Source organism: Epargyreus clarus, unplaced genomic scaffold, assembly GCF_041222505.1.
Source record: "Epargyreus clarus isolate Ecla_fem2 unplaced genomic scaffold, WU_Ecla_fem_2.2 ptg000007l, whole genome shotgun sequence".
NCBI classification, from domain to species: Eukaryota; Metazoa; Arthropoda; class Insecta; order Lepidoptera; family Hesperiidae; genus Epargyreus; species Epargyreus clarus.
This window is the reverse complement of record NW_027332215.1, coordinates 2,779,547-2,807,065: the sequence shown is the minus strand read 5'-3', so window position 1 is coordinate 2,807,065 and position 27,519 is coordinate 2,779,547. Positions and strand designations below refer to the sequence as shown.

Here is a 27,519-nt window from a genome sequence, read left to right as displayed (position 1 = left end):
CTTCTATACCAATTTATTTTAGTTAAAACATTTAAGTGTGTAAATAAAACAACTTTAAGTACACATTTGATCATATTTTACTTACTCTTCACTTAGATACATTATTTATTCATTTTAAATATCTTCCCTTATCAATATTTTCATCCTGTGACGAGCTCAGCCCAAACATCAAACAATGGGCATAATGTGAGCGCAACTACCTACGAGTACGGTTCGTTGCCCAGCGATGCAGTTGCAATAATAACTGATTATTTTGTCATCCCAAGAATGTCCTTGTCTTGCTAATGTAATTATCTAAAAAAGAGAAATGTAAAAAGATTAGCTTCTGTAGTTTAAAATTATTTACGATTATTTCACGATTAATACAACAACTGATGTATATTTTACCTGATGATATTGAATCCTTGTCAACACAATCCACAGCGATCGCACGAAAATCACAAGAGTCCATAAAACATAAGCTGGGTAAACAAGTAAGGTAGAATCACTCCATAATCGTAAGCAGCACAGAGCAGAAACATATTCAGGATTAAAAAGGAATCTTCTCATCAGTACCTACATATTTATTCAACGTTTACATTGGAGTCCACTATTATAATATGTATATATCCACTTTTACGCATATCAAATTGACAACTTCTTCTTTTTTAATTTGACATGTCACTTACATCTATAAAACCAGATACTATTTAAAAGGTGGTTTTGTTATTATTATTATAAATAATTAATTAAATTCAGAAATAATGACGGGATACCCAAAACAAAAGCCAGGTTGTAAAGTACTAAGGTAACAATAACTTTACGACAAAAACAGCGAAATACAGAATTACCGACATCCAAAGAGTATAGTAACCTATGTGTGGGGTACACATAGGTTCCCGACATCGACAGTTTTGAAAACTTGATATTGACAGTATTCCGCCATATTTAATATTTCAATGAGGATTGCTTATTTTAAATATTTTTAAACACGAATACTTTAGGTTATCAAAATATATGTGTATTTTTCTTCAATTATACAAATTATTCGTGTTTTTTAGTTATAATGTACATGAGATGGCCGAAAATGAAACATCTACTTTGCCTAAACACTTGTTTCCTTGGAAACAAACTTATTATTATTTTATAATGCGGTGACAGTTGCTAAACCTCACGACAGTTATTGTATTTTGTGTATGTTACCGTTAGATTGTAGAATACGTTAGCATACACATTAACTAGGCTTAAGATTAGCTAGAAAATATGCAGATTAACTATGTAGTTAAAATTCGAAACATCTTTTCAAACTTGTTCTTAGGGCTAAAACACATGCCTTTCTACGACACGACGACGTATCGTGACACATAGCGACATCGTGCCGCAAAGCGATATTGTTTCTTGAAAATATACAATGTTTGTCGTAAATTCATGACACGGCGACGCATCATGGCATGCACGGGTCGACGTCAAGGGGTGAAAATTGATACAATCTTCGTTTTGTACTTTAGGTAATGGGCAAGCTATCTGCGTTTTAACTGATTTAGGCACATTAGCTGTAACATCTAGTTTTTTCTCATGACATTTGTCAGAAATTCGGAATGTTTTTGATATTACATAACTTTTTAGGGTTCCATACCCAAGGGGTAAAAACGGAACCCTATTTCTAAGCTGTCCGTTTGTCTGTCTGACATAGAGCTCTATTTCTGGAACCTTAATAGATAGAAATTTAAATTTTTTACGGAATATGTATAATGGTGGCCGCTTTAACAATAAGTACTAAAAGTAAAAAGAAAAACTTTCAAAAAAGTGTGTGTGTGTCAGCTACGACGCACGATTGGAGTTTACTCCTTACGAACGATAATTATGATATATATCGAATAGAAAAAAGGGTAAATGAACGCATCTGCTAAAATGATAAGAGAAACAAACATATATCTGTAATTATTCGGATTATTAATATTACTTCAATAATGCGTATTACATAAAGTATGTTACAAAATAATATAAATAATAATAATAATATATAGATGTCTACAATAGATGCTACTATATGCATTTATTATACAGCATGCATACCCTGTACTCGGCAGCAGTATACAAGTTGTGGCAGAACTTCGTAATACGCAGGCGCGCAACACACACGTACAAACATACGCACACATTCAACTCTCAGACTGGAGGTAGTGAACTATACAGTGAGACTACGAAGTATCGCGCAAAGAGGAGACCCCGAGAATGAGACGCTGTGTAATGTATTCCATCTCATTCTTTTACACGTTCAATCCTACAGATATACATATATGTTTGTCTCTTTCTACGTAACGCCTCAACTTTTCGTGTTACACTTGATTTTACTCCTCATAAAATTTCCGTACCGGGCCTTATAACTCAAATCGTTTCTTAAGGAGTAAACTCCAAAAAACTTTCAAATAAAGGAGAGTTGCCATGCAAGGACCTTCTTTTTCTTTATGAGGAGGAAATCTTCAAAAGGTACTCGACGACGTGAGAGTGACGCCGGGTTATGTGGGACTTTATCCGCACTAAAATCCTCCGGTGGCCGTCCTCAACGTTTGTTGGAGAACTCCGGGATCTCCGACTGAACGTAACAGAAGTCCTTTAAGCGCGATGCCCCGATCGAGCTGTGCCCTGGGAGAACAGTTTTCGCTCCTCCTAAACTATCCGGTGTTCACGACGGTATGCGACTACACATACCGCCGTCCTTCCCGGGGACACTTATTGGACGGTTCGAGCTCCCTCTTGCCACTCCCAACTCCGGAAGCCCCCTTGTAGTCGCTTCTTACGACAGGCACGGGATATCGTATCTAACCCTTTTTTAGTCCAGGAACTACAGAGACAAACATATAAGGACCTGCTATTTTTTAGCGTTTTTCATTTGAAATGTTCACAATGCATTATATGCCTGCTATAACATCAATTAGTAAAAATAAAAATAAAATAAACAAATATTTTTGTGGTACGGAACCCTCAGTGTACGAGTTCGATTCGCACTTCACCCATTATTTGAATTGAATTTAAATTGAAGTTGGAATTGAAAACGTCTTTTGTCTCGAGAATAAAAACAATTGACGTCGCCTATAATAGTAGGGGAGCCCAAGACGGGATTTCGAGAGTGACTCGAACGCGGCAGATTAAGATATGGGAGATACCTTACATCCTATAGAGTATCTTAAACTATCCATTTGGGGGGTTCAACCAGGGAAGTCCATCAGACTTTTAATAAAAAATCGTATTATCTATAGTAGCTTAATTACATGCTGAAAACAATAAATTTATAATCTGATGGTTTGAGGGCAGTAATAAGGATAATACGTTAGGGAGTAATAAGGTTGCAAAAAATCTATACCTGGACATACTCGAGTGCGGTATTTTTTTTAATACAAAGGAAATAATGCTAGAAAATATGCACTATCTGATAGCGCCATTTATTAGCATGGATCCCTGAAAAGTAATGGTGTACAACAAACTAAAGGAAAAGGCAAATTTTATGGAAAATACATTATTCTTTATATATTCTCATTCTATTTCTTTTTCAAATCGTCAGTATAAAAAACCCCTCCACTAAATCGTCAGATGAAGGGTTATGATAAGTAAAACATCAGCTGGAATTTCCTGTATAATAATCTTACGCCCTCAAGTGTGTCAAGATAACGTTGTTTTTTGCATTTTCGAAGAGTCACTGACAGTCTTTCGAATCGAATCGTCAGTCTTTCGAATGGGGGACTCATCTGGGGTAACTTCATATCCCCTTTGAAAATCTAATGTGCTGGTTATTTTTTTTTTCATTTTTACCTCTCGTATGGCTGTCCCCCTATGCAAACCAGCAGATAAACATATTTCCGGCATCAGAGATATATACTCTATCACTAACCTGCCGCGCCTTGAGTATGTCTGACTCTGCTTTTTACATTTTTCGAATCATCTAGAAACTATTTCCACGGTGAATCGAAAAATATCACACAACCTTTTCTTCACTCTAACGTGTAATCTACACAATCGTATACGTCCTATTGACGCTCGAGTTTCTACCAATTTAACATCATGGGCTCCCCTACTACTCGTACATTTCGCGGACAGAAACACAGATTCATTAACTGCAAATATAACTTTGTAATCCTATATTACTTATATAGGATACAAAGTTATTTAATGTAGTTGGTGTATCTAGATAACTGGACAGAAATTACAAAATATTTTAGTTTTTCCATGAGTTATATACTAAACACTAATTGTATTCTCAATTTCAACCTTCTATGTCTGCTGGAAGTGCCTTAAACTTTTGATGATCGGTCAGTCAGTCAGTGAGTGAGTGACAAAATTACGAAGTTTAACTACTTGTAATTCTTAAACTACTGGTTCAAATTGCATGAAATTTGAAATGTACCGTGTCTATACAATGCTTGCTTGGCTCCTGAAAATTCAGGCTTCTAGCTTCATATGCAACGAAGTTACAGGGGGTCAAAAATGGGCCGAATTGCTTCGGGAAAAGTATGGTACGGCCGTGCCGCTTCTTTTTTCTTTTGGCTCGACTTGGCGGAGGCACTGCCGTGCCTCCAGATATCGTATCAAAAAACGGTCACAGAAAACTAAGCTCCACAAATTCGTGTAAAGCCAATTTGCAAAGTTTTAATAAAAACTGCCTGTTAACTGTTTTGTTTGGGCGCGCGGTATGTCGCGGATGTCGAAGTTGACCCGGGTTGGTTAAACTGAGTTAACTGAAACAATTAGCTGTGTTTTTACACGACGAATAAAAAATGCGTTTCTATTCCAACTCCGAAAACAATCTGAAAATTCATTCCCATAGTACAGGTCCAATTATAACTTCCTTTGCATGTACGAATATTCTCTTGCCAAAAATAAAATGCAAACCGCGGCTATAAATTAATCAAAATATAGAAAATAAGTCAATGTGGTTTCATGACTCATTTTCAAATTGACAAATAAGCATTATTTAAAATTTAATGATACAAGAGCAATATTGAAAGGTAATTTTAAACTAGGCCCATGTTGCATTTTGGTCGGAAGGGCTAAGCCGATTCACTTACACGAGACAGAGCGTCCCAACTCGGGGCCTTTCTCCCGTCATCCGGGTTTATGTCTGCATGCGTGATTAGCTTCACATTCATCATGTAATTTTAATTAATAATATACTTTTTGTCATGTGTGGCACACACACGCGATTCGCGAGGAGACTGCGGCTGCGTTAAGTCACGCGTGTTGGCGTAGAGTCGCGTGATACATTAAAGTCACTTAGTCCTGGGCGTTGGCGAACTTCAAGCATGAAAATATATTTTTTTAAAGATGTGTGTTATGGAGTTTCTTTCGCCGCTTCTTCTCCATAACGAAACACCTTGTGAAGTGGTGGTAGTTGTATTGACGTTCAAAAAGTGCTCTAAAAAGAACCTATTTTGAATTAAAAAAATAATTTGATTTGATTACAATTATGTCAGGGTTGAGTAACGTCTTGCGATAGTAACAACTTACCATTCGCTTCTTCAATTTCGAATAGTAATAACTAGTAGAGTCATTGAATCTAAACACAAAACTACTAATAATCACCACACACCGTAATACTTATTAGTATACAGTGTTCGTGCCACAACGTTCTCCGTAGTAAGGAGCTTTATTGTGTTTCCATAACAAGTATTAAACAAAGCTTACCATTCACTCCGCTCCTCCACTTAGGTTCTCAGCGGCCAGTTCGTATAATGCATCGATGTATATTTACTAGGAATACTTAACAAGTAGTAGCTTATTGAACAACACATTAGTAAATGCGGGATTTGACATTGTGTTTAAGTCATATTTACAAATATAGAATGTTGTCACAACACTTAATTGTGAGTTGTAGAAAATAATATACTATATACCTGAATTTTTCAAACGGGCTTCAGGGCCAAAGCAGAAACTATAAGGATTAGCGAAAAATGCTGAAAGGAGTTACGAGGCCGATTTTGATAAAAACTAAAACTGCATCATTAGATACTTTTTTAACATAACTTTTTCCCTAGCCGGGAATCGAACGATTTCATTTTGAAAAAAAATACAGGATCAAAAATAAGGATCAAAATCTGGGAAGTAATGTTATGTGGAAATTAAAGGAAATCATTGGCATACTAATCCTTAAGGATTATACATAACAAATGATTTATGTACAATTCTTTAGAATCATGAGAAGAATGTAATCAACCCCAGATAGGATTAGATATTCCTACATGAGGTCCGCTACAGATGCGCCGCTACCCCGGAGGACTAAGCTGGATCGCCTCGGAAAAGTATGTCTCCCTTACCACACCTTTCAAACCAGAACATAGCAGCGCTCACGGCTCAACATTGTTGTGATTACACAGAAATAGCTGTGGCGGTGGTGCCGCCGGAGTCGAACCACAAAGGGTTCTACAGCCTTCAAAATTATTAATATTTATTAAGGTAACAGTGGTAGAACCGTTTTTGATTAGACTCCGTACACACCACCACCACACCTATTTCTACCTATCTAACAACGGCAGGTCCTAGCTGTGTTCCGCTTTGAAGGACGTGGCACGGGAGACATACTTACAGACATATACAGACGCCCATGGGGCGGCAGTAGACACTTACTGTCGTTAGGTAAGTGGCTGCATAGACTTCGTACCCATTTGTTTCTTCAATGTTATAGAAATATGTAACTCGTACTAAGTGTTAAGTGTGATGTACAGAGCGAGACGACCGACCACCAGTGGCTGATCTGCGACGGGCCGGTGGACGCCGTGTGGATAGAGAACATGAACACCGTGCTCGACGACAACAAGATGCTGTGCCTCTCCAACTCCGAGCGGATCAAGCTCACGCCCTACGTGCACATGGTCTTCGAGGTACTACACTACCTTGACTAATTACGGTTTATGTTCGGATTGACCATTTTAGTTTTAGCGACCGGCAACGCATCTATGATAATTTATTTATTTATTTATTTATTGATCTAATAATTGATTTAATGTAGAACCCATATTCGTTATAGAGTTGGTTCCAGATATATGGCAGTGACCACTTGCCACCAGTTGGATTGCGCGGTTCACTGCAAATTCAGTCATTGTAAAAACACATTATTTTTATGTGATAGAAACACCAAGCGAAGTACAATCCATGCGCATAAACTTAACCACCCACAAGCAGTGGGTATGTTGCTTTCAATAGATATGTTGCTACTCCTGGAATAGAATCGGGATTAGAACTTCTTATGAAACTGTTTCTGCATTACTATATACACTTTAATTTAGATAGCAACGGCAGGTACATTGCTGCTGAAACGCAAAAATAAATAACAACAGCTTCGACAAAACGAACATTAAAGGGTCCGATTACATTCAACATGAGAATAAGCAATACATAGCCAGCAGCAGAACCGCTGATGCAGCGAGCAACGAACCGCGTCAATGTGAACCGATACAACATGTTATCTTAGTAAGCACTTATTAACTGTAGGCTAATATCATATTTATAATTCTGGTCATACAACGGTCGTATAGTTTACTATATAATATACGCTATAATTTCGTAATTGTAAGACTGTTTCATTTGTTTAAATGTTTATTTTTATAACAAATACAATTCTAATATTCTGTATGAATCACTCACAAATACATTCTGTTCGCATGGACTGACATGTAAAGTCACCCCGGGGATACTGTAAGCGAAAATCAACGCGTGTCGTTTTGTAAAGCCAAATGATCACTTTTAACATACTTCAATTAAAATTATTTTTTTTGCAACAAGATTCAAATGGAATTCTTTTTATTGTTTACTTGTCTTCCATCTTTATATATATATTTCTTATGTGCGTGTGTATGTCACTGAACTCCTCCTAAACGGCTGGACTCATTTTGATGAAATTTTTTTGTGTGTGTTCAATGGGACTTGAGATTGGTTTAGATTCACAATCTAGTCCGTGGGAAAAAGTTTTTTTATTAATTTTTAATTCGTAAGTAGTTGTTGATTTTGGAATGTTTCACATTGGATTCGACAGACTTCGCTACCATCGCAGTTTCAAATATTAAATAATAATCTATTTTAATGATAGTTTTTCTCATATATAAAATTCTCGTGTCACAATGGCTTTACCGATTTTCACCAAATTTTATATGCATATTGAGTAGGTCTGGGAATCGACTACTATCTATTTTTCATACCCCTAAGTGATAAGGGTTGTTCACCCTTAACGATTTTTTAATTTATATGTCAACACAACGTTTGCCGGGTCAACTAGTAGGTATTATTGTATAATCCCCCCTCATTTGGGAATATTGTAATTACTATTACAAATATTTTCAAAATTCCATTTGTTTTTATATAAGTGACTGAAATATAATAAAATAATAAATAAATATAATATATAAAACTTAAAGTTCATACATTTTTTGATACATGATAAATATCTTGAAAATAAACGGGGCTCCCATACAAGAAACAACTATTTTTGGGCGTTTTCGATTTATCTATCGTACCGATATACGAGTAGATGCCGTTAAAATTTTTACAATACATTTACTTCTATGGCTATTACAAATACAAAAAAATAATTCAGTAATACGGAACCTATTGCGCGTGAGTCCCATTTGCACTTGGCCAATTATTTATATATACTTACGTGAAAATTTTCTATTGTTCGGGTAAATCATTTATTGTCACTTAAAAGTCAAGCCAAATGTATTTCAACCATTTTCTAAAGAACATTATTTTCATTATGTATCATTGTTTCTGACAGGGAAAAGTATTGTAAACATGATTTACCATTCTATTACGTGCAAATTATTACTTTTAAAATTTCAAACACACTTAGATTTTCTTTATTCATAGACTCACACTTATTAATATGCAATGAACACATCAGCACAATGTGGATTATGCTATAATAATCACATTGTACACCTACGATCTTAACCTGTTTATCAAAAGATCATATCAAATTAGTATCACGGTGAATTCCTACTGAATATTGATGAGACCGGCGCGTATAAAAGCAGCGTGTTTCACCACAGTAGACACAGACCAACATCGCTCGTTGTATCGACAAAATCCAAGTTGAGATCATCAAATACCCGGCACCGGCACAACCATGAAGATGCAGCTGGTCGTCATCGCGGCGCTCGCGGCGCTCGCGGCGTCGCACGAGCTCGGCTACGTGCAGGTGTGCGGCAGGAACCTCGCCCAGCTGCTGGACAACCTCTGCGGGGAGCCCGAGGCCAAGCTGGTGACCGTCAAGCGAGTCCAGCCGAACGCGATCGCGGACTTCGACTCCGCCTGGCCCTGGATGCGCCCGAGCCACGCCAAGGCCCTGGCCGGATCCCGGGGCAAGAGGCCGGTCGCTACCGAGTGCTGCCTGAAATCATGCTCCATCGGCGAACTACTCTCCTACTGTTAAAATGTTATGGAAACTTTGTAAACTATATTGTGCAACGTAACTATGTCCATTAAAATATTATATACAGCAATCTAATGTTTTATTCTTTACACTTCCAATTTAAATATTATATTTCACATCATTGTCATTTCTATTCCACTTTTGCATACATATTTTAATGTTGATTTCTCGATTTTAATTCAATATCTTAACATTTAAAAGTAAAACATGACGCTCCAAATAGGTAGGTCATGTATTTAAAATAAAACAATTATTTAAAATTAAAGAATTTACTGCTAAAAAAGCGAACAACAAAATTGTGTTTTTATTATAAATAAAAATTAAACATTACACTAGAAGAACACTAGAATAGTAAATAACGTAATTAACTATAATACTTACATACATTTATAATCTACATCTACACTAATATTATAAAGAGAAAAACTTTGTTTGTTTGGTTGTAATGAATAAGCTCAAAAACTACCGAACCGATTTTAAAAATTCTTTCACCATTTGAAAGTTATATTATCTACGAGTAACATAGGCTATATTTTATTTGAAATATATTTGATAAATAGATTTTGAGACGGTATAAAGTTTGCCGGGTCAGCTAGTATTTAATATAATAAGAATTCCATTCCTACTTATAGTTTTTACTATTATACACATGTTCGTTCATGGGTAGCAGTCACTTATCGTCAGCTGTAATGCATGCTAATTCAAAGGTGGAAGACTCCGATGGCACCACCCCCACACCTATTTCTGCCTAATAACAGCAATTTTAAACGCTGTTGTATTTTGGTTTGAAAGGTAATGTAATTGAGATATACTTTTTCTAGGCATTCCAGCTTAGTCCTCAGCGGCAGATCCGTGGTCGACCTCGAGTAGGCTTCAGATCTTATCTGGGGTTAATTACGGACGTCCATGGGCGGTAGTAGGCACTTACCATCAGGTGGACTGCATGCTCGTCTACTGCTCTAATATTATAAAAGAATGTTCATTAATTACTTCCATGTATATACTTACTAGATGACCCGGTGAACTTCGTACCACCTAATTATGAGTGACTATCTGTACCTCGTGGTTTCACTCGTGTAATTTATGTATTATGTCCATAAACTACTGGTAAATATTAGGAAATAGCCACAGGAGAACAGGAAAATAAAAAATACAATTAAATAAAATTCACTCTACCTCTCTGCACTCTGTTATTTTTTTACCGACTTCAAAAAGGAGGTGGTTATCAATTCGGCCGGTATCTTTTTTTATGTATGTACACGAATTATTCCGCCGTTAGTGAACCGATTTTTATAATTATTTTTTTATTGTGTTATTTTTTATTGTAGGTTCTAATGAAATTACAAAGTCAGTTCATCATTGACTATTTAAGGGTCTGATAATGTGGCTCGGAGACAAAATATGTAACTCCTCAACCGATGGGGATATTTGAGTTGTGTTTGAAGATATTTGGTGTAAGTTCTAACGAAATTGCAAAGTCAGTTCATCATTGACTATTTAAGGGTCTGATAATGTGGCTCGGAGACAAAATATGTAACTCCTCAACCGATGGGAATAATTGAGTCGTGTTTGAAGATATTTGGTGTAGGAGGTTCTAATGAAATTGCAAATCATTGACTATTTAGTTAGGTTAGGTTGGAACACATAAGACAATATAAAACTAAGCGGGCAGGGCGCGGCAGCGCCCTGCGAGCGGGCGGTTCCAATCAATGTAAATTCAGACCGTACCTTAATTCATGATCACGTTTATACAATTTTATATTGTATTCATATAAATGTTATTATGTCATCACTAAAAAGGGTAAAAAAATTTTTAACAAAAAATACAACCGACTTCTATGTCACTACATAGTAAAAAATAATTCAAATAAATGTTGGTTTAGTACATATTTCTGAAGTCGGCGCTCAATATATTTCGTTCGAATTATTTTTTACTTTGTAGTGACATAGAAGTCGGTTGTATTTTTTGTTATTTTTTTTACAAACACGCGAAAAGAAGTACCTATAACTTTAATAACGGTTTTTTTTAAAGAAAGTTTATTTACTTATAGTACTCTAATCGGGTTGTTGAATAGCTAAAAATGCTGAAACAGGTGTGTAAATAGAAAGGCGATTTATAACAGTCTTAAGGGTTGATCTAAAAAAACAAACAGTGACTCAGATGCTTCATTATGTCTTATGATAATTTTCTTAGTGCTCCAAATTAACGGATATTAAATTAAAGTTCCATACCCGATTAAACGACCCTAAAGGTTGATTTTCCAAAAACGGTGAAAAATGTGTTCTATTATTTTGAATCAAAAAGCTAAATTCCAATTTTCATAGACTTTGCTTCAAAATCTGCCGATTTCTAAACGAAGTGTCTTCTAAAGCCAAATGCAAATTTTTACAGTTTTTGCTTCCAAATTAACGGATTTTAATATAAAATTCCAACCCCTACTTAACCAACTTAAGGGTTGATTTTGCAAATATCGTAAAATAGATATTTAATTACTTTCTATCGAAATCCTATCAAATACCAATTTTCATATAGATTTGCATCAAAACTGGGGGACTTTAATACAAACTTTCAACTCTTATTTATTCACGGAAACGCGGTCGAACAGGATAAAAAGTATCCTATGTCCGTCTCCTGGTTCTAAGCTACCTCTCCACCAATTTTCAGTCAAATTGGTTCAGCCGTTGTTGAGTTATAAAATGCTTCACGAAAACGCGGTCGAACGGGATAAAAAGTATCCTATGTCCTTTTCCTGCTTCTAAGCTACCTCTCGATTAATTTTCAGTCAAATTGGTTCAGCCGTTCTTGAGTTATAAAATGACTTCACAGAAACGCGGTCGAACGGGATAAAAAGTATCCTATGTCCGTTTCCTGGTTCTAATCTACCTCTTTACCAATTTTCAGCTAAATCGGTTCAACCGTTCTTGAGTTATAAAATGACTTCAAGGAAACGCGGTCGAACGGGATAAAAAGTATCCTATGTCCGTCTCCTGGTTCTAAGCTACCTCTCCACCAATTTTCAGCCAAATCGGTTCAGCCGTTCTTGAGTTATAAGTGGAGTAACTAACACGACTTTCTTTTATATATATAGATTTAGTATGTTTAATGAGAAATTTAAGAATGAGTAATTCACATTGGTACACCAAACGTACACGCACAAAAAGTAAAACTATTACAAAACAAAATAATGTTACAAAATGATTGTTACGTTTAGTATCGTATCAAGTTATTTTATTGGTAGCCTTTTCTGCAAAATATTTACTAACCAATAATTTTATGGTGTCGATTTTCGTTGGTGTTTTTGTGGTTCGTTACTCGTACCTAATTATTATTATTCCCTTAAATAAGTATTTATTTTTAAGTTACATTAAAATTAAAGCTAAAATATGGTGTTCATTATTAATTTTGAAAATATTAATGTTTTTGATATTTTTAATTTATACTGCAAATAAACAATGTAAAATTTTAATAATATTATGTTCAACGCCACTACAAGTCACATAATTCAGTCGGACAACGAACCTATTATGAATGTATTATCTCAGCGACCAAATTATAGTGATAATACCTCACCATACCTTTGAAACCATAGAAAAGAAAAGCAAGTAGAAGTGGTAAGTACGAGCCATGGAACAGAAAAAACAAGTGGAAGTGCGAAGTAGGCGTGGCGCGGCTTCCACTACTAGGCGCTGTTACTCTCACTTGCCTTCAAACGAGTCTACTCATGTTTGAGCATCGGTCCGAGACAGATGTTTGTCAAATTCAATAAAATAAATTATTAAGACATATTATGCTATTTTGGAATGTAAAAATGATAGCAGAAAGAAGACAATTAAAAATGGAGGTGTTTCGTACCATCACTGAGTACAATTTTATTTTATTTTTCCTAAAATCTTAAAAATATCAAATTTATAAATAATTTCCACATTGTCATGCTAAAATCAACCTTACTGGTTTCAAATAAAGTTCATTTTTAATTGATTTCAGTATACCAAAACGTCTAGAAAAATCCACGCTACTCAATAAGTGATGGGGGCAAGTATAATTTCTCTTATCGATATTTTATAATATACATTATTATAAAGGTAAAATATTTTAATTAGAAAATAAAATTATATAAATCTAAAATTAGGGTTTTGCGGCGAAAAGTATTGTAATACCTACTACGTAATAGCTACTGAGGTGTACTCACATATCATATCTCTCATGATATATCTCAATATTTTTCCATAGCTTGGATTTATGAGTGCTACTAGTAAGGAGAAATAGACAGATACTATATAATTGTTAAGGATGCGGCCAATTACTAAATGTTTAACATTTATATATTTACTTTATCTCATTTACAAAATATATCTATGTACAAAAATACGTAAATTACGTAGTACGTAGTATTTAGTCTTGAACATTTTAACCTAACTAATTTTTTTATAATATATTTTTAAAACAAATTTCGTGTATTGATCTTTACGACTTCTACCTATGTTAGTTTTATTACAGTTCTTAATAATTAAACCTTGTTTAATTTTAATCTTATCCCATAGATTTATTATTCACATTAGATTGATGAGTATCGATAATTTTATCGTACCATAGAAAAGAAAAGCAAGTAGAAGTGGTAAGTACGAGCGAATGTATCGGAACCGTTGTCCCCAAACTCACACTTGCGTTTTTCTTGTTACATATGACACTACTAAAGTAAATATCATTTTATTGATCGTTTATAGTTAACCCGAAACTATTCTAAAATATACAGAATGAATGTGTAAAAACAACTCAGGCGTTAATAATATTAAGGTTTATTTTGCTACAACATTTAAAAGCATTTACGTCATTTAGTATTTGAAAATGTAGTTCCGCTACTTGACCATAGATGGCAGTGATTGGGCTTAATGCAATTATAGCCCTAAGCTCATTAAACTTACGGACCAAACTTGCGTAATATTTCTCCTACTGGTATAGCGCAGTGATAAAAGAGTTTATTTACGATAAAAATATCGATACTCATCGATCTACTGTGAGCTATATATGTGGAATAGAATTAAAATTAAACAAGGATTAATTATTAGGAAGTAAAACAAATAAAAACATAAGTATTACCTACATAGGTAGGTTACGTGTCATGAACGTAGGTTACGTAAATAGAAGTCCTAAAAATGAATGCACGAAACGAAAATGTTCCCGAAAGCAGACAATTATTTGTCATTTTTTATGACACAGTAATTTCATAATGCTGTTGAAAAGGGCAGCTTAAGATTTTGTTACATATATAGGGTAACAGATAAAGTTTTTAGCTATTTAGGCTGCCGCATATTTTAAATTTGTTTTAAAAATATATACAGGGTGAATTTTTCAAACGGGCCTTCACGGCCAAATCCGAAACTATAAGGATTAGCGAAAAATGATGAAAGGAGATACGAGGCCGATTTTGATAAAAACTAAAACTGCATCATTACTTTTTAAAAATAACTTTTTCCCTAGCCGGGAATCGAACGAGTTCATTTTGAAAAAAAATGCACCCTCTATATTATTCCACTATCTGATAGTGTTGCTTATAGGATCAACATCTGGGCAGTAATGATAAATGACAAACTAAAGGAAAAGCCTAAATTTTAAGAAAATGCATATTTTTTCATATTAATTTGGCAGTTAAGTTCCCGCCATTCATCAATCTGAACATTTCGCGTATTAACCATTTTTTTGGCTCAATGTTTCAAATCATTCGAAACGGACGTTTTGTTCTCCAATAATTTATATTTTTATGTCTGACTTAGTTAAGGTTACTTTTAGGACCATTATAATAGATTTAACTTGCTATGGGCGGAGTTCGTTTAATACAGATGTAAAGTTGACAATTTGCGAGAATGACTTTTTCGAGTCAAATCAGAGTGATTAGAGAGATAACAAAGAGTTATACAAAATCATATTTAACGTTAAAACGAAGTTGTTTTACTATTTAATAAGTTATCTATTTTTATTAAAAAAATAAATCCTAAAAACGGCGGTAACTTATTTGCCAAACTATTACTTTCTCATACTAAGCCGTATATCATAGTAATTAGTTGATTAACCAACAAATTCTTTAATGGTATGACTTATGTATGTTTCTAAAAAAATATACATAAATCATTTGTTATGTATAATCCTTAAGAATTAGTACGCCAATGTATGGAAAAATATGTATTTTCTTCAAGATTTTTCTTTTCCTTTAATTTGTCACATAACATTACTTCCCAGAATTTGATCCTTATAAGCGACACTATCAGATAGTGGAATAATATAGAGGATGTAATTTTTTTCAAAATGAACTCGTTCGATTCCCGGCTAAGGAAAAAGATATTTTAAGAAACGAATGATTCAGTTTTAGTTTTTATCAAAATCGGCCTCGTAACTCCTTTCATCATTTTTCGCTAATCCTTATAGTTTCGGATTTGGCCCTGAAGGCCCGTTTGAAAAATTCACCCTGTATATTAAAAAAATAGGTTAAAATGTTCAAGACTCTAAATACTACGTACTACTTAATTTATGTATTTTTGTACATAGATATATTTCGTAAATGAGATAAAGTAAATATATAAATGTTAAACATTTAGTTATTGACCGCATCCTTAACAATTATATAGCATTTGTCTATCTCATAGATCCAAGCTATGGAAAAATAATGAGATATATCTTGAGATATATGATATGTCAGTACACCTCAGCAGCTATTACGTAGTAGGTATTACGATACTTTTCGCCGCAAAACCCTAATTTTAGATTTATATAATTTTATTTTCTAAATAAAATATTTTACCTTTATAATAATGTATATTATAAAATATCGATAAGAAAAATTATACTTGCCCCCATCACTTATTAAGTAGCGTGGATTTTTCTAGACGTTTTGGTATGGTGAAATCAATTAAAAAATGAACTTTATTTGAAAGTAGTAAGGTTGATTTTAGCATGACTATGTGGAAATTATTTATAAATTTGATATTTTTAAGATTTTATGAAAAATAAAATAAAATTGTACTCAGTGATGGTACGAAACAACTCCATTTTTAATTGTCTTCTTTCTGCTATCATTTTTACATTCCAAAATAGCAGAATATGTCTTAATAATTTATTTTATTGAATTTGACAAACATCTGTCTCGGACCGATGCTCAAACATGAGTAGACTCGTTTGAAGGCAAGTGAGAGTAACAGCGCCTAGTAGTGGAAGCCGCGCCACGCCTACTTCGCACTTCCACTTGTTTTTTCTGTTCCATGTTTGAAACCAAACCAGTAACTTTACAGTATTGTAAGGTAAAAAGAATGGTGTTGCCAAAAATAATAATACATCGGCTATTAACAAAATTTTAAGGGCGATCAATTAAATTTTAACGCAGAAAATAGTATATTTTTTCTATCTAGTTTGAATGAAGTGCCGAAATGTTCGCAATTGAGAAGGTGGTAGAAATCTTTGTGATTCAACACTGGCGGCACCATCGACACACCTATTTCTTGCTTGAAGGCTGTGGTATGGGAAACATACTTTTAGTGGTAGCGGCGCATCTGTGATCGACCTCAGGTAGGAATATCTAATCCTATCTGGGGTTGATGATAAATGTCCATGGGCGGCAGTAACCACTTGCCATCAGGTGGACTGCATGTTCGTCTGCTACTCCTGAATTATAAAAAAGTGTGACGTTACGCCTGGAAATTGTATAGTAAAGTTCAATAGATACGATGGTGCGTATGAGACTTGATAATACACATGACTTTAATAAAAATGAAATTTTAAACTATAAGCCACTACGTGAAAATAGCTTTAAAAGTATGAAACAAGAAAATATTGTTATATTGATCCGAAGATTTAGGCCGTATTATCGCTAAGTGAAAAGGTAAATAAAAATAAAACGTGAGGACAAAATAGAGTTCAGAGAAATTTCGTTCCCAGTACTCGTAAAAATGTAATTGTTATTATTTAAAGTATTAATTCGCAATAGTAGGGTATTATAAAATTACTATATACCTACCATAATATCAAAATAACACGACGACTTGCGTACATAGGGATACGCAAACCTACGTCTATCTTGTTGATTACAATATCGGATTACCAAGTAGTTCCCCAGGTCCGTTGCTCAGGTGAGCCAGTTATATTGTTGTAGGTATTTATTATTACAGTCACACTACCTAAAATAATTGCGTTTCGAACTTGATGTGAATTAAAAAAACGTTTCAGCAGTATCAACCCATTTTTTTATCCTAATGGTAAGGGTGTCAACTTACAATGAGAGTTAGATTAAGCTCGTAGTGCATCTCGCTGCCTCAGAGCAGACTTGTGTGACTTAAGTACTATATGGTCAATATGAAGCTTGCCAGGGATTTGAACTCCGGACTCCCAGTTTGAATGGCTATATAATACCAATGCAATGTTATTTATTTTAAAAACAATCAATTTAAAGTAATAACTCTAAATGCGTGTATCTCTCACTCTAACGTGCGGTGTGGTGGTATACCGTCAGGTGGCGGACCTGGCGCAGGCGTCGCCGGCGACGGTGTCCCGCTGCGGCATGGTGTACATCGACCCCAACGAGCTCGGCTACCTGCCGTACGTGCGCTCGTGGCTCGAGGCCATGGTCGACAAGAACGTCGTCAACCAGGAGAACTCAGAGTTCATCTACGAATTGTACAAGATGCTCGACAAGGGCGTCGACCACGTCAACTTGAAATGCGGCGTGGGGATAAAGCAGGTTCGTGTCAGTTGCTTGTAGCTCGTAGCACATGCGGATTAATTACGCAATCATGCGATCCGCTAAATTGAATAATGAGTTGAATGGGCAACCACTGAAGTAAAGTAAATTAGTGACAGCTCAACTATCATGGCGTATAGCCTTCGGTGACCAAATTACCAGATAGGCAATCTAAGTACCAACGACGATTAATCATAACAAAATATTCAAAGTACAGGTAAAATATTTGACATTACATACTTTACAAATTTTAAAGAGGAAGACCAAATACTCAGGCATGTAGAAGTTTTACTTCATCGTTTACTCAATTGATAAATAACCAATATCTTATACGAATAGAACTATGAATAATTGGTGGTGCCTGCCTAGAACTTGAACTTCACACCAGCCTTTGAAAAGCCGAATTTCTATCCAACAGGCTATCAGAAGTTATATATTGCATAGCGTTCCTATAGCGGCATTCCCCGTGATTTTACCCGCATTTAAAAATTAAAGCCGTTTCGAAGATTAACTGACAGAAAAACGAACACACATAAAAAAATAATAATGTTTTTTTATAAGTACCGTGTACCTACTACCAAATGACGCTTCAATTTTATTAATACGAATATGATATTCATATTCCGGTTGCACATTACCAGGTGGACATAAGCAAGGTGTCTGCTCTTTGCTACTTGCTCGGCGCGCTTCTGTCGGAGCCGGGCGACCGGTTCCCGGACAAGCAGGCGATCCGCGTGTACATCGCGCACTGCTTCATATTCTGCTACGTGTGGGCTATCGGCGGGAACATCCTCGAGGCCAACCGCAAAGGATTCGAGGAACTCGTCAAGCGCCAGTTCGAGGAGTTCGCTGAGGCTGAGTAGTGAGTAAACTTTTCTGCTCGTCTGTAAAATGTCAGTTGATAAATAAAGACATTTCCATTTTTTTCTATTTAAGAATTACTTAATAATGAGTAAAAATCATAATTGTTGTTATACCGTTCTTAATATGTGTATAGTAGATATATTAAAGAAATAATATTGTTGCTATTTAGCCAATTTCCCTAAACAAAATCGTGATTATTTCGTTCATGCAGTATTATCAAATACATAACAGCCCGGCCCTTATTTTACTTACACCTCGTCCATAATGTGAGAACAATAAAATTACAGTATAGAAAACAAATTTCAAGTAATGTCATTTCCTGTCAACATATAGGAAACGAGATAGCTCAGTACAAATCTTCAATGTAAAATATCAACAGTTGGCATATAAATGAGTATCGTGGTATCGCAGCTTCCCCCAGGGCTTCAACTTCTTCGACATGTACATGGACACGAAGCAGCGCAAGCTGAAGGTGTGGGCGGAGATCATCCCCGAGTTCCAGTACGACGCGAACCGGCCGTTCTTCGAGACGCTCGTGCCCACCATCGACACGGTGCGCTACGGGTACCTCTTCCGGAAGCTGCTCGCCTCCGGGAAGCCCGTCATGTTCACCGGGAACACCGGTAAGTTCACACGTTACACTAACCTACGGTACTAGCATTATATCTAAATCTTATATTGGTATCATCTCTTAAGATATAACGCTATTTTTTTAATAAACAACACGTAGGTATGTGTATTATATAAATGTGTTTAACTATTCACAAAATGTATATGTTACGGTAAATGTAAGCAACCGGTAATTATAGATAATTGGCAACGCACATGGTAAATGTAGTGAATTATCCACATTTACCGGTAATTATATAAAACTCCCGCGCGACCGTGGTGTATGTTGACAAAAGCTTTGGAATGGAGAGCGAACGGCACGGACGGGGCGATAACTATTATCTCTGATCGCTTATAATAGCCCGGTCAAGTTAGACATAAAAATAATGGTCAAATAGTAAGTCCGAAAATGGTAAGTTTTATCGAAAAAGTACCTAGGACCAAGTTGTAGCTCTTAAAATTCTCTACGAAATAGTTCTTATATTTTTTTTTCTCTAGAACCTATCATTATTCAGATATTGCGCTTGTAAGAATTACGAGTACGTTTAACACGATATGAACATATATATATATATATATATATATATATATATATATATATATATATATATATATAATTCACCCTGTACATATAGGCCCGTTTGAAAAATTCACCCTGTATATATAATATAAGGGGGGCAGACGAGCATGCAATCCATCTGATGGTAAGTGGCTACTGCGGCCCATGGACATCTGTAATCAACCCCAGATAGGATTAGATATTCCTACCTGAGGTCGGCCACAGATGCGCCGCTACCCCTGAGGACTAAACTGGAACGCCTCGAAAAAGTCTGTCTCCCTTACCACACCCTTCAAACCGGAACAAAGCAGCGCTTAACACTGCTGTTATTAGGTAGAAATAGGTGTGGCGGTGGTGCTGCCGGACTCGAACCACAAAGGGTTCTATCACATTCAATAAATCTGATTCATACTTCACTTAAATAATCATGTTTTCTTCGATTTATTCTTTGTCTTCTTCTTCCTCCTCCTCTTGCTGAATGTCTAGAAATTGGTCATACGAAGATGAAGTCTCTGTCATCAAAATCACATGAATCTTCCTCTCTTGTATTTAATGGACCATTTGACCAAGATAGACCTCGGTAATTGGTACACGCCGAAAAACTGAAGAATTGTTTCTTCACCTCAAGCAACAATCAAATCACGAAGGGAATTCGGCTTCCTCTTGTTATTTATGGAATCGATTCAAATTTTACTGACCCCCACTCGAGAAAAACTTCTTAACACTATTTTTTGCAATCGTCGTAGTTGGTCGTAGTGCCAAATGTGGCTGTAGAAAAGTAGGGTTACAGTTTTTCTGCGTGTACCAATTGCCAAGGTCTATCTTGCGCAAATGTTTAATTAAATACAAGAGAGGTATATGATCTGATGAAGAGACAACTGATTCGTCTCCATTTTAACAATTTCTAAGCATTCAGCAAGAGGAAGAAAAAGATGAAGAAAGAATAAGAAAAAGAAATAGAAGAAAACGTGATTGTTGAAGTTGAATATGAAGAGTATAAATCAGATTAAAGTAACAAAAAAATAGAATGACAGTTGAACTCAATAACCAATATCAATAATCTTCAAACTATTGAATAAGTATTGTCCCTGAAAATAGCATCTTAAAGGTTCTTGGGATAGTCCCCCCAGGGAAACCATGTTAAAAACCCCCACTAAGTACGCTATTTCACAGGTGGGGTGGATATCATGTAAAACGTAATTCTTACAAGCGCAATATCTGAATAATTATTGGTTTTAGAGAAAAAAAATATAAGCACCATTTTAAAGAGAATTTTAAGAGCTACAACTTTGGCCTGAAGTATTTTTCGATAAAACGTACCGTTTTTGAGAAAAATCCAAAAAACCTAAAATTTTGACGTTTGACCCCGAATAATTGCCGACGCACACGTCGGATCGATGGGTACTTTTGACACTTTATTTGTAATGGTAAACCCAAGGTCTCTACGAAAAATCAGCTTTTCCGGAATTTTTGCTATTTCAATGTCTAACTTGACCTGACCATAAATATTTTAAGTACTTTATTGACTTTACATGATTTGGACCCACCCGCTCGCAAGGCGCTGCCGCGCCTTGCTCGCTTAAGTTACAGTCGCTAAAGTTTTTACAACCTTTACCACGAGCACTGGTAATTATGCATAGTTCCCGGTAATTATACATAATAACCGCCCTATCCACATTTACCCTAACATATACATAATTATAATAACTACTCAGAATGTTCTTGCTTTTTTATTTCATGATCAGTTTACGTGATGGAAATATTAAAATATGTAAATACATACAGCATTTATGTCATATCCATAAATCCAGTCATTCTGATCGTCTGCCCCACACAAGACTAACTTTACATAAGACTTAATACGGCTTAAAAATGAGGCTTTAGTACATTCATTTTTTTATAAATAATTATGATGGGCGAGGGAAGACGGCGCTGGAAAGGCCATAAGAAATTTGAAAATTCGACTTAATCTATTTAGAAAATTAAAATTATAGTGTTTAGAAAAATAATGAATATTAACATGTTTGCCAGGTGTTGGCAAGACTTGCATCGTGGCGGAAGGTCTCGGCAGGATGTCCGCTACCGGTGTGTTTATACCGGTCATATTGAACTTCTCTGCGCAGACCAGCAGCGCCAGGACTCAGGTATAATGTATAACTATACTTTAAAAATCAATATAATAGTATCTTTATTTAAGTCATTGTTTATTCTATAGATACTTGTCTATAACCTCTACAGTTTAATCATATGACAAATATTGTGAGAATGAACGTTAGCAAATCAGAAATCAATTAAAAGTAAGTGATAAGGTATGTAAGCTATAATTTATTATAGTGTAAATCATATTCGTGTAAATAATTCTTGGCAAATCAAGGTTTTGCTTAAATTAATGACCATTTTTTTATAATATAACCCCAGATAGGATTAGATATTCCTACCTGAGGTCGGCCCCAGATGCGCCGCTGCCCCTGAGGAGTAAGCTGGAACGCCTCGGAAAAGGATGTCTCCCTGACCACTCCATTGAAACCAGAACACAGCAGCACTTAACACTGCTGTTATGAGGGAGAAATAGATGTGGCGGTGGTGCCGCCGGAGTGGAACCACTAGGGTTCTACCACCTTCTCAATTTTATAGATTTTCAATCGCGGTGTTCGTCCAGGAGGTGATCGAGCTGCGGCTGGACAAGCGGCCGCGCAGGGCGATCGGCGCGCCGCTCGGCAAGAAGGTGATCATCTTCATCGACGACGTGAACATGCCGCGCCTCGACGTGTACGGCGCGCAACCCACCATCGAACTGCTGAGGTATTACCAAACGCATCAAAACTATAATTAAATACTTAGATAAAATGTTTTAAAGAAGTTACAAAGCCAATGTAAAGCCAATGTAATAAAAACTAAAACTGAATCTTTACATTTTTTTAATTTCCTGCCTAATAATTTGTTTTGCTTCAATTTAATTTCATATGTATCGCTATCTACTCGCACTAGGTTTTATCCTATGTCGCTTGTGCCATGGACAGTCAAATACATTCAAATAGAGAAGACCTGAGTTTGGGTGTACGTAGTTCACTACATTCATCATAATATGTGTGGCCGGGGATCGAACTCGAAACCCATTGCATGTCAGATTGATCGTTACGCCATGAGGATGGTGACTACTTGTGATGATGTAAAATTAAATGAAAATAATCAGGACATAAAATAATAAACAAAATGTGAATAATTAAGTGTATCACGTACATGATGTAAACAAAAAGTACCTATACGATATGGATCGTCCTATGTCGCGGCGTGATTACGCCACATGGTACAGGGTATTCGGGTCTCGAGGAACCCCTCCCGAGCAATCTCCACAGTGGGTACACTGCCCACCGGTGTTGTGAGCTGCCGTGAGGCAGCGATGCAGTATTCGGTCCTGACGAACGCGCTAAGAATGGGCCACGTGCCCACCTGAGAGTTAGAGTCCGCGCCAAACTGCTAGTCCTCTCTGAAGTTGTTGCGAGCAGGTGTGGTCTGTGGTCATACAATTTGGTATGGCGACGCGATTCATTTGTATATTCAAAACGGAGTATCAGTTTAACGCGGAGCACATAACCTTGCAGGCAGTACCTGGACTTCGGCGGCGTGTACGACCGCGACAAGCTGTACTGGAAGGAGATCCTGGACGTGGTGCTGGCGTGCGCGTGCGCGCCGCCCGGCGGCGGCCGCAACCCGCTCACCGCGCGCTTCGTCAGGCACTTCGCCATGTTCTACATACCCGCGCCCAACTCCGACGCCATGAAGACCATATTCAAGGTGAGCTGCCCGCTCTGGAAGGTGGTGCCGATGGGTTTAGCAAGGGAGCCGTGGCATCTTCGTGCTCAATGTTAGCAAGTAATCCGTGATCGACCTCAGGACTCTTATCTTATCAGGACTGTAGTGCAACTGAAAGCTTATTGTTAATTCGCGATACAGCAGCGACAAGGTCTTGTTCCCAGAGACACTTAAAAATAAACATTAGTCCAGACCAACTAACACGCAGTCGCTCATAGAAAATTACGTAACACCATGAAATATTTAACACTATGTTTTAAAAAAGGCCTTTTTAATAAAACCGACAAACACAGATTGTTATATGAAAATATCGGTATCAAAACCTACACTACAAATGTGTATTTTTTTTACGAACCAGATACCTCAATCATAAGATCAAAAGGCTAGATGGAAGTGACACCAGGTTATGTAGAATTTTTAACTACTAAAGCTGGTAGCCTACTATTGATATTGGTAAATAATTTCAAACCCATGGATACCCTTAACAAGTAACCTATTGTATTTACCTACAGTACTAGAAGTAAGTGACCTTCAATGTTTTCTATAACGTTGTACGCGCGCAAATTTCACTCCTCATTCACAAGTTCAAATTTCATTCTCGTCTGTTGTACTTTTTTTTTTTTTTTGTTTACGAGGGGGAAACCTTCAAAAGGTACCCGGCGCCGTGGGAGCGACGCAGGGTTATGTGGGATTTTTACCGCACTAAAACCCCCCCGGTGGCCGTCCTCGGCGCTGCGTAGAGGGCTCCGGGATCTCCAAAGGAACGCAACCGGAGTCCTCTTAGCGCGTTGCCCCGTCGGGCTCTGCCCAGGTGAGCTTGACGCTCGCCACACCGTCTGGTGCGTACGACGGTATGCGACCACACATACCGCCGTCCTTCCCGGGGTCGCTTACCGGGCGGTTCGAGCTACCCACTCTTGCCGCCCGCAACCCCGGAAGCCCCCTTTTAGTCGCCTCTTACGACAGGCAGGGGATACCGTAGCCCTATTCTGGTCCCGAAACTACAGGGACACTGTTGTACTTAACGCGCCTATTTAAGGAAAATATTTATCATAGTTACCAGCCTGCAATATACGGATCGAAATTCCAAGCACAGAACCTTTATTCTTTTCAAAACCAAATGCGTAAGTGGAAAATATTAAATTTTGTCATTAATTATTATTATTAAATATTATTTAATGATTATTATCCGAACCAAATTTTGTAATATAAATATTACAATAACTGCCTACTTGCTGTAAATTTAATAATTTGATTTGATTTTATTTATCTTAAAACCAAAGAATTTAACTTACAAAATGCTTGTCTATCATATGTAATAGTATGTAGAGAGTACACTGTTATTTAAACTAACCAACTTCGTTCATTAAAAGTGTACTTTTATGCAGTTATTTCGTGTGTCGGCTTCATTTAGTGTGTCGGAAACTTTATTTTGTACGTAAGTTTTAATGTGGCTTGATTTTACATAAGATTTTATTTATTTTCCCTAGATGTTGCAAAGTGATTATCGACACATCGACATGTACATTGACTATTTGATTGTCGACTTTAGTTGCTTGTTTTTAAAAGTCTATCATCTAAAGTCAGCGACTTCTTAAAATAAAAAGTTACCAGTTACATATACTTATATGGAGTAATTTAAAAATAAATGGCCTAGTGCAGATCGAATTCGCACCCGGAGGGTTATTCATTTACCTTTTATTTTTAGTTAAGTGTTATTATAGCAGTCATTGAAGTGCATATGCATTGTTAAAATTTGAATTGTTTTCCTATTACAATTCAATAGATAAAGGGGAAAACGTTGAAAATTTGTATGGCGACCCCCATTTATTTTGTAATTTTTATTTTTAGTATTTGTTGTTATTTAAATTATAAAAGCGACCACCATTATAAAAAATCTGTAAAAAAAAATCAAGTGCTTTTCTATTACGATGTACAACCCTGTGACAGACAATCAGACGGTCATCTGTCCGTAGATTTAGCTGAGAACCATGTCCAATGAGGCACATAAAAGGGTTACAGCCAACACAATACAGTAACGCACACTGGGTACCGCCAGGCGATCCTGAAGGGGCACATGGAGGACTTCGTGCCGGAGGTGTCGGTGCTGGGCGACGCGATCGTGAACGCGGCGGTGGACGTGTACGTGAAGATGTGCGCGGAGATGCTGCCCACGCCGGCCAAGTCGCACTACGTGTTCAACCTGCGCGACCTCTCCAAGTCGATGCAGGGCGTGCTGCAAGCGGACGCCGCTTACATGAGGATGCCGCAGAGCATGCTCAGGTTTGTACTGCGCTATAGATTTTTTTTTCTATCAAGTCAAAATACAGGAGTAATCTATAAACTTCTATCAATGCGATAAAATGATTGGTTTGTGGAAACAAAAATATCCGTAATAGATGCGGATGCATGCTATAGATATTTGCATAGAAAAAATATATATAGTTTATTTAATTAGTTCATAATATTATAATTAGACATATGTATATTTTATGTACATGCTAGTATAACTTGTTCTAATAAAAAAAAATTAAAATTAATCATATCTATTTATTACTTCATTTGTACCTAGAATCCATTCACTAGAATAATACTAAAAGCCAATATTAATAATGGTCTTTAAAATCAATAATACGAGCGATAAGGAAACGCCAATTTATTCACTAGACTTTTCTACCACGAGTGCCTGCGCGTGTTCCACGACCGCCTCATCAACATCGAGGACAAGAGCTACTTCTACCACTTGATGAGCACCGTCTGCCAGAAGAACTTCCAGCAGCCGATCCTGGAGGTGCCCGATGACACCATCATCGAGCAGCCGCCCGTGCTGCTCTTCGGAGACTTCTTGAACTCGGCGGTTCCCAAAGAGAACAGGGTGTATGCTGAAATACCCGATGTGCAGAAGCTAATAGTCGTCTTGAAGGTATTGCATCATTATTTTGACTTCGCTATAAAATTATGTTTTGTTTTAATTCGGTCCCTGTTACAAACATATTTATCGCGGTTTTTAAGGAGAGTATTCGACTGGAATGCGAAGTGTTATCTTAGGGAAAGTCGTGGAAAATATGATAATACGGGCACAAATATTTGTCAACACTGGTGGGAGATACATGAAAGATATCATATTTTCTAATTAGCAAAAAAAAAGTTACAGGTCCTGGTAAAGATTTCTATTACTCACAATCACTTTTTTTTATTCAGTACAAAAGTTATTCAAAAACAAAATAGTATGATTAATTTTGCGCCACCCTATCTTTATGTTGACGCAGATGACGCAAGATAAGATGTGATAATTTTATGATATTATATGCACGCCTTAACGCCTTAACGATAAACTTTAGATAGACAGTATGATGGTGAGTCACTTCAATGCGCGTATGTGTCCTTAAGTAAACACGTTTAATAACAATGTTATGACGTATTTAATAAAATATAAAAGGTGTACACTCTAGAAGTGAAACAATTACGAATACAGATTTGATACGACATAACATGACACGTAACTTGCAATATTTTGTGTAGCCAACTTCAACTTTTTTCATTGTGTCAATCTT

General features: G+C 36.4%; 2 protein-coding genes and 1 long non-coding RNA gene across 4 annotated transcripts in view; 2 read left to right on the top strand and 1 right to left on the bottom strand.

Annotated features, from left to right (window-relative positions):
* The window catches only part of Dhc16F (Dynein heavy chain at 16F), a 218,427-nt gene that overhangs the window by 93,324 nt on the left and 97,584 nt on the right, over positions 1–27,519 (top strand). For both annotated transcript variants that reach the window (XM_073074361.1, XM_073074362.1), the window contains 9 exons: positions 6,696–6,851; positions 17,893–18,120; positions 18,762–18,982; positions 19,396–19,607; positions 22,184–22,296; positions 22,812–22,954; positions 23,755–23,947; positions 26,025–26,248; positions 26,633–26,888. In XM_073074361.1, coding sequence (XP_072930462.1) covers positions 6,696–6,851; positions 17,893–18,120; positions 18,762–18,982; positions 19,396–19,607; positions 22,184–22,296; positions 22,812–22,954; positions 23,755–23,947; positions 26,025–26,248; positions 26,633–26,888 — 1,746 coding nt within the window. The remainder of the gene's footprint in view (positions 1–6,695; positions 6,852–17,892; positions 18,121–18,761; positions 18,983–19,395; positions 19,608–22,183; positions 22,297–22,811; positions 22,955–23,754; positions 23,948–26,024; positions 26,249–26,632; positions 26,889–27,519) is intronic.
* LOC140743238 (uncharacterized) lies at positions 60–1,276 on the bottom strand. The gene is made up of 2 exons (XR_012102424.1): positions 388–1,276; positions 60–294 (listed from the first exon to the last, which is right to left on the bottom strand). It is a non-coding gene; the product is annotated as an uncharacterized LOC140743238 (long non-coding RNA).
* On the top strand, positions 8,848–9,467 carry LOC140743083 (insulin-related peptide 4-like). Its single transcript, XM_073074149.1, has one exon. The coding sequence runs from the start codon at positions 9,092–9,094 to the stop codon at positions 9,395–9,397; it is 306 nt and encodes a 101-aa protein (XP_072930250.1). The 5' UTR covers positions 8,848–9,091; the 3' UTR covers positions 9,398–9,467.

Excerpts from the sequence above, each read along its gene's own strand:
- LOC140743083 (XM_073074149.1), top strand. The coding sequence starts at position 9,092 with ATGAAGATGCAGCTGGTCGTCATCGCGGCGCTCGCGGCGCTCGCGGCG.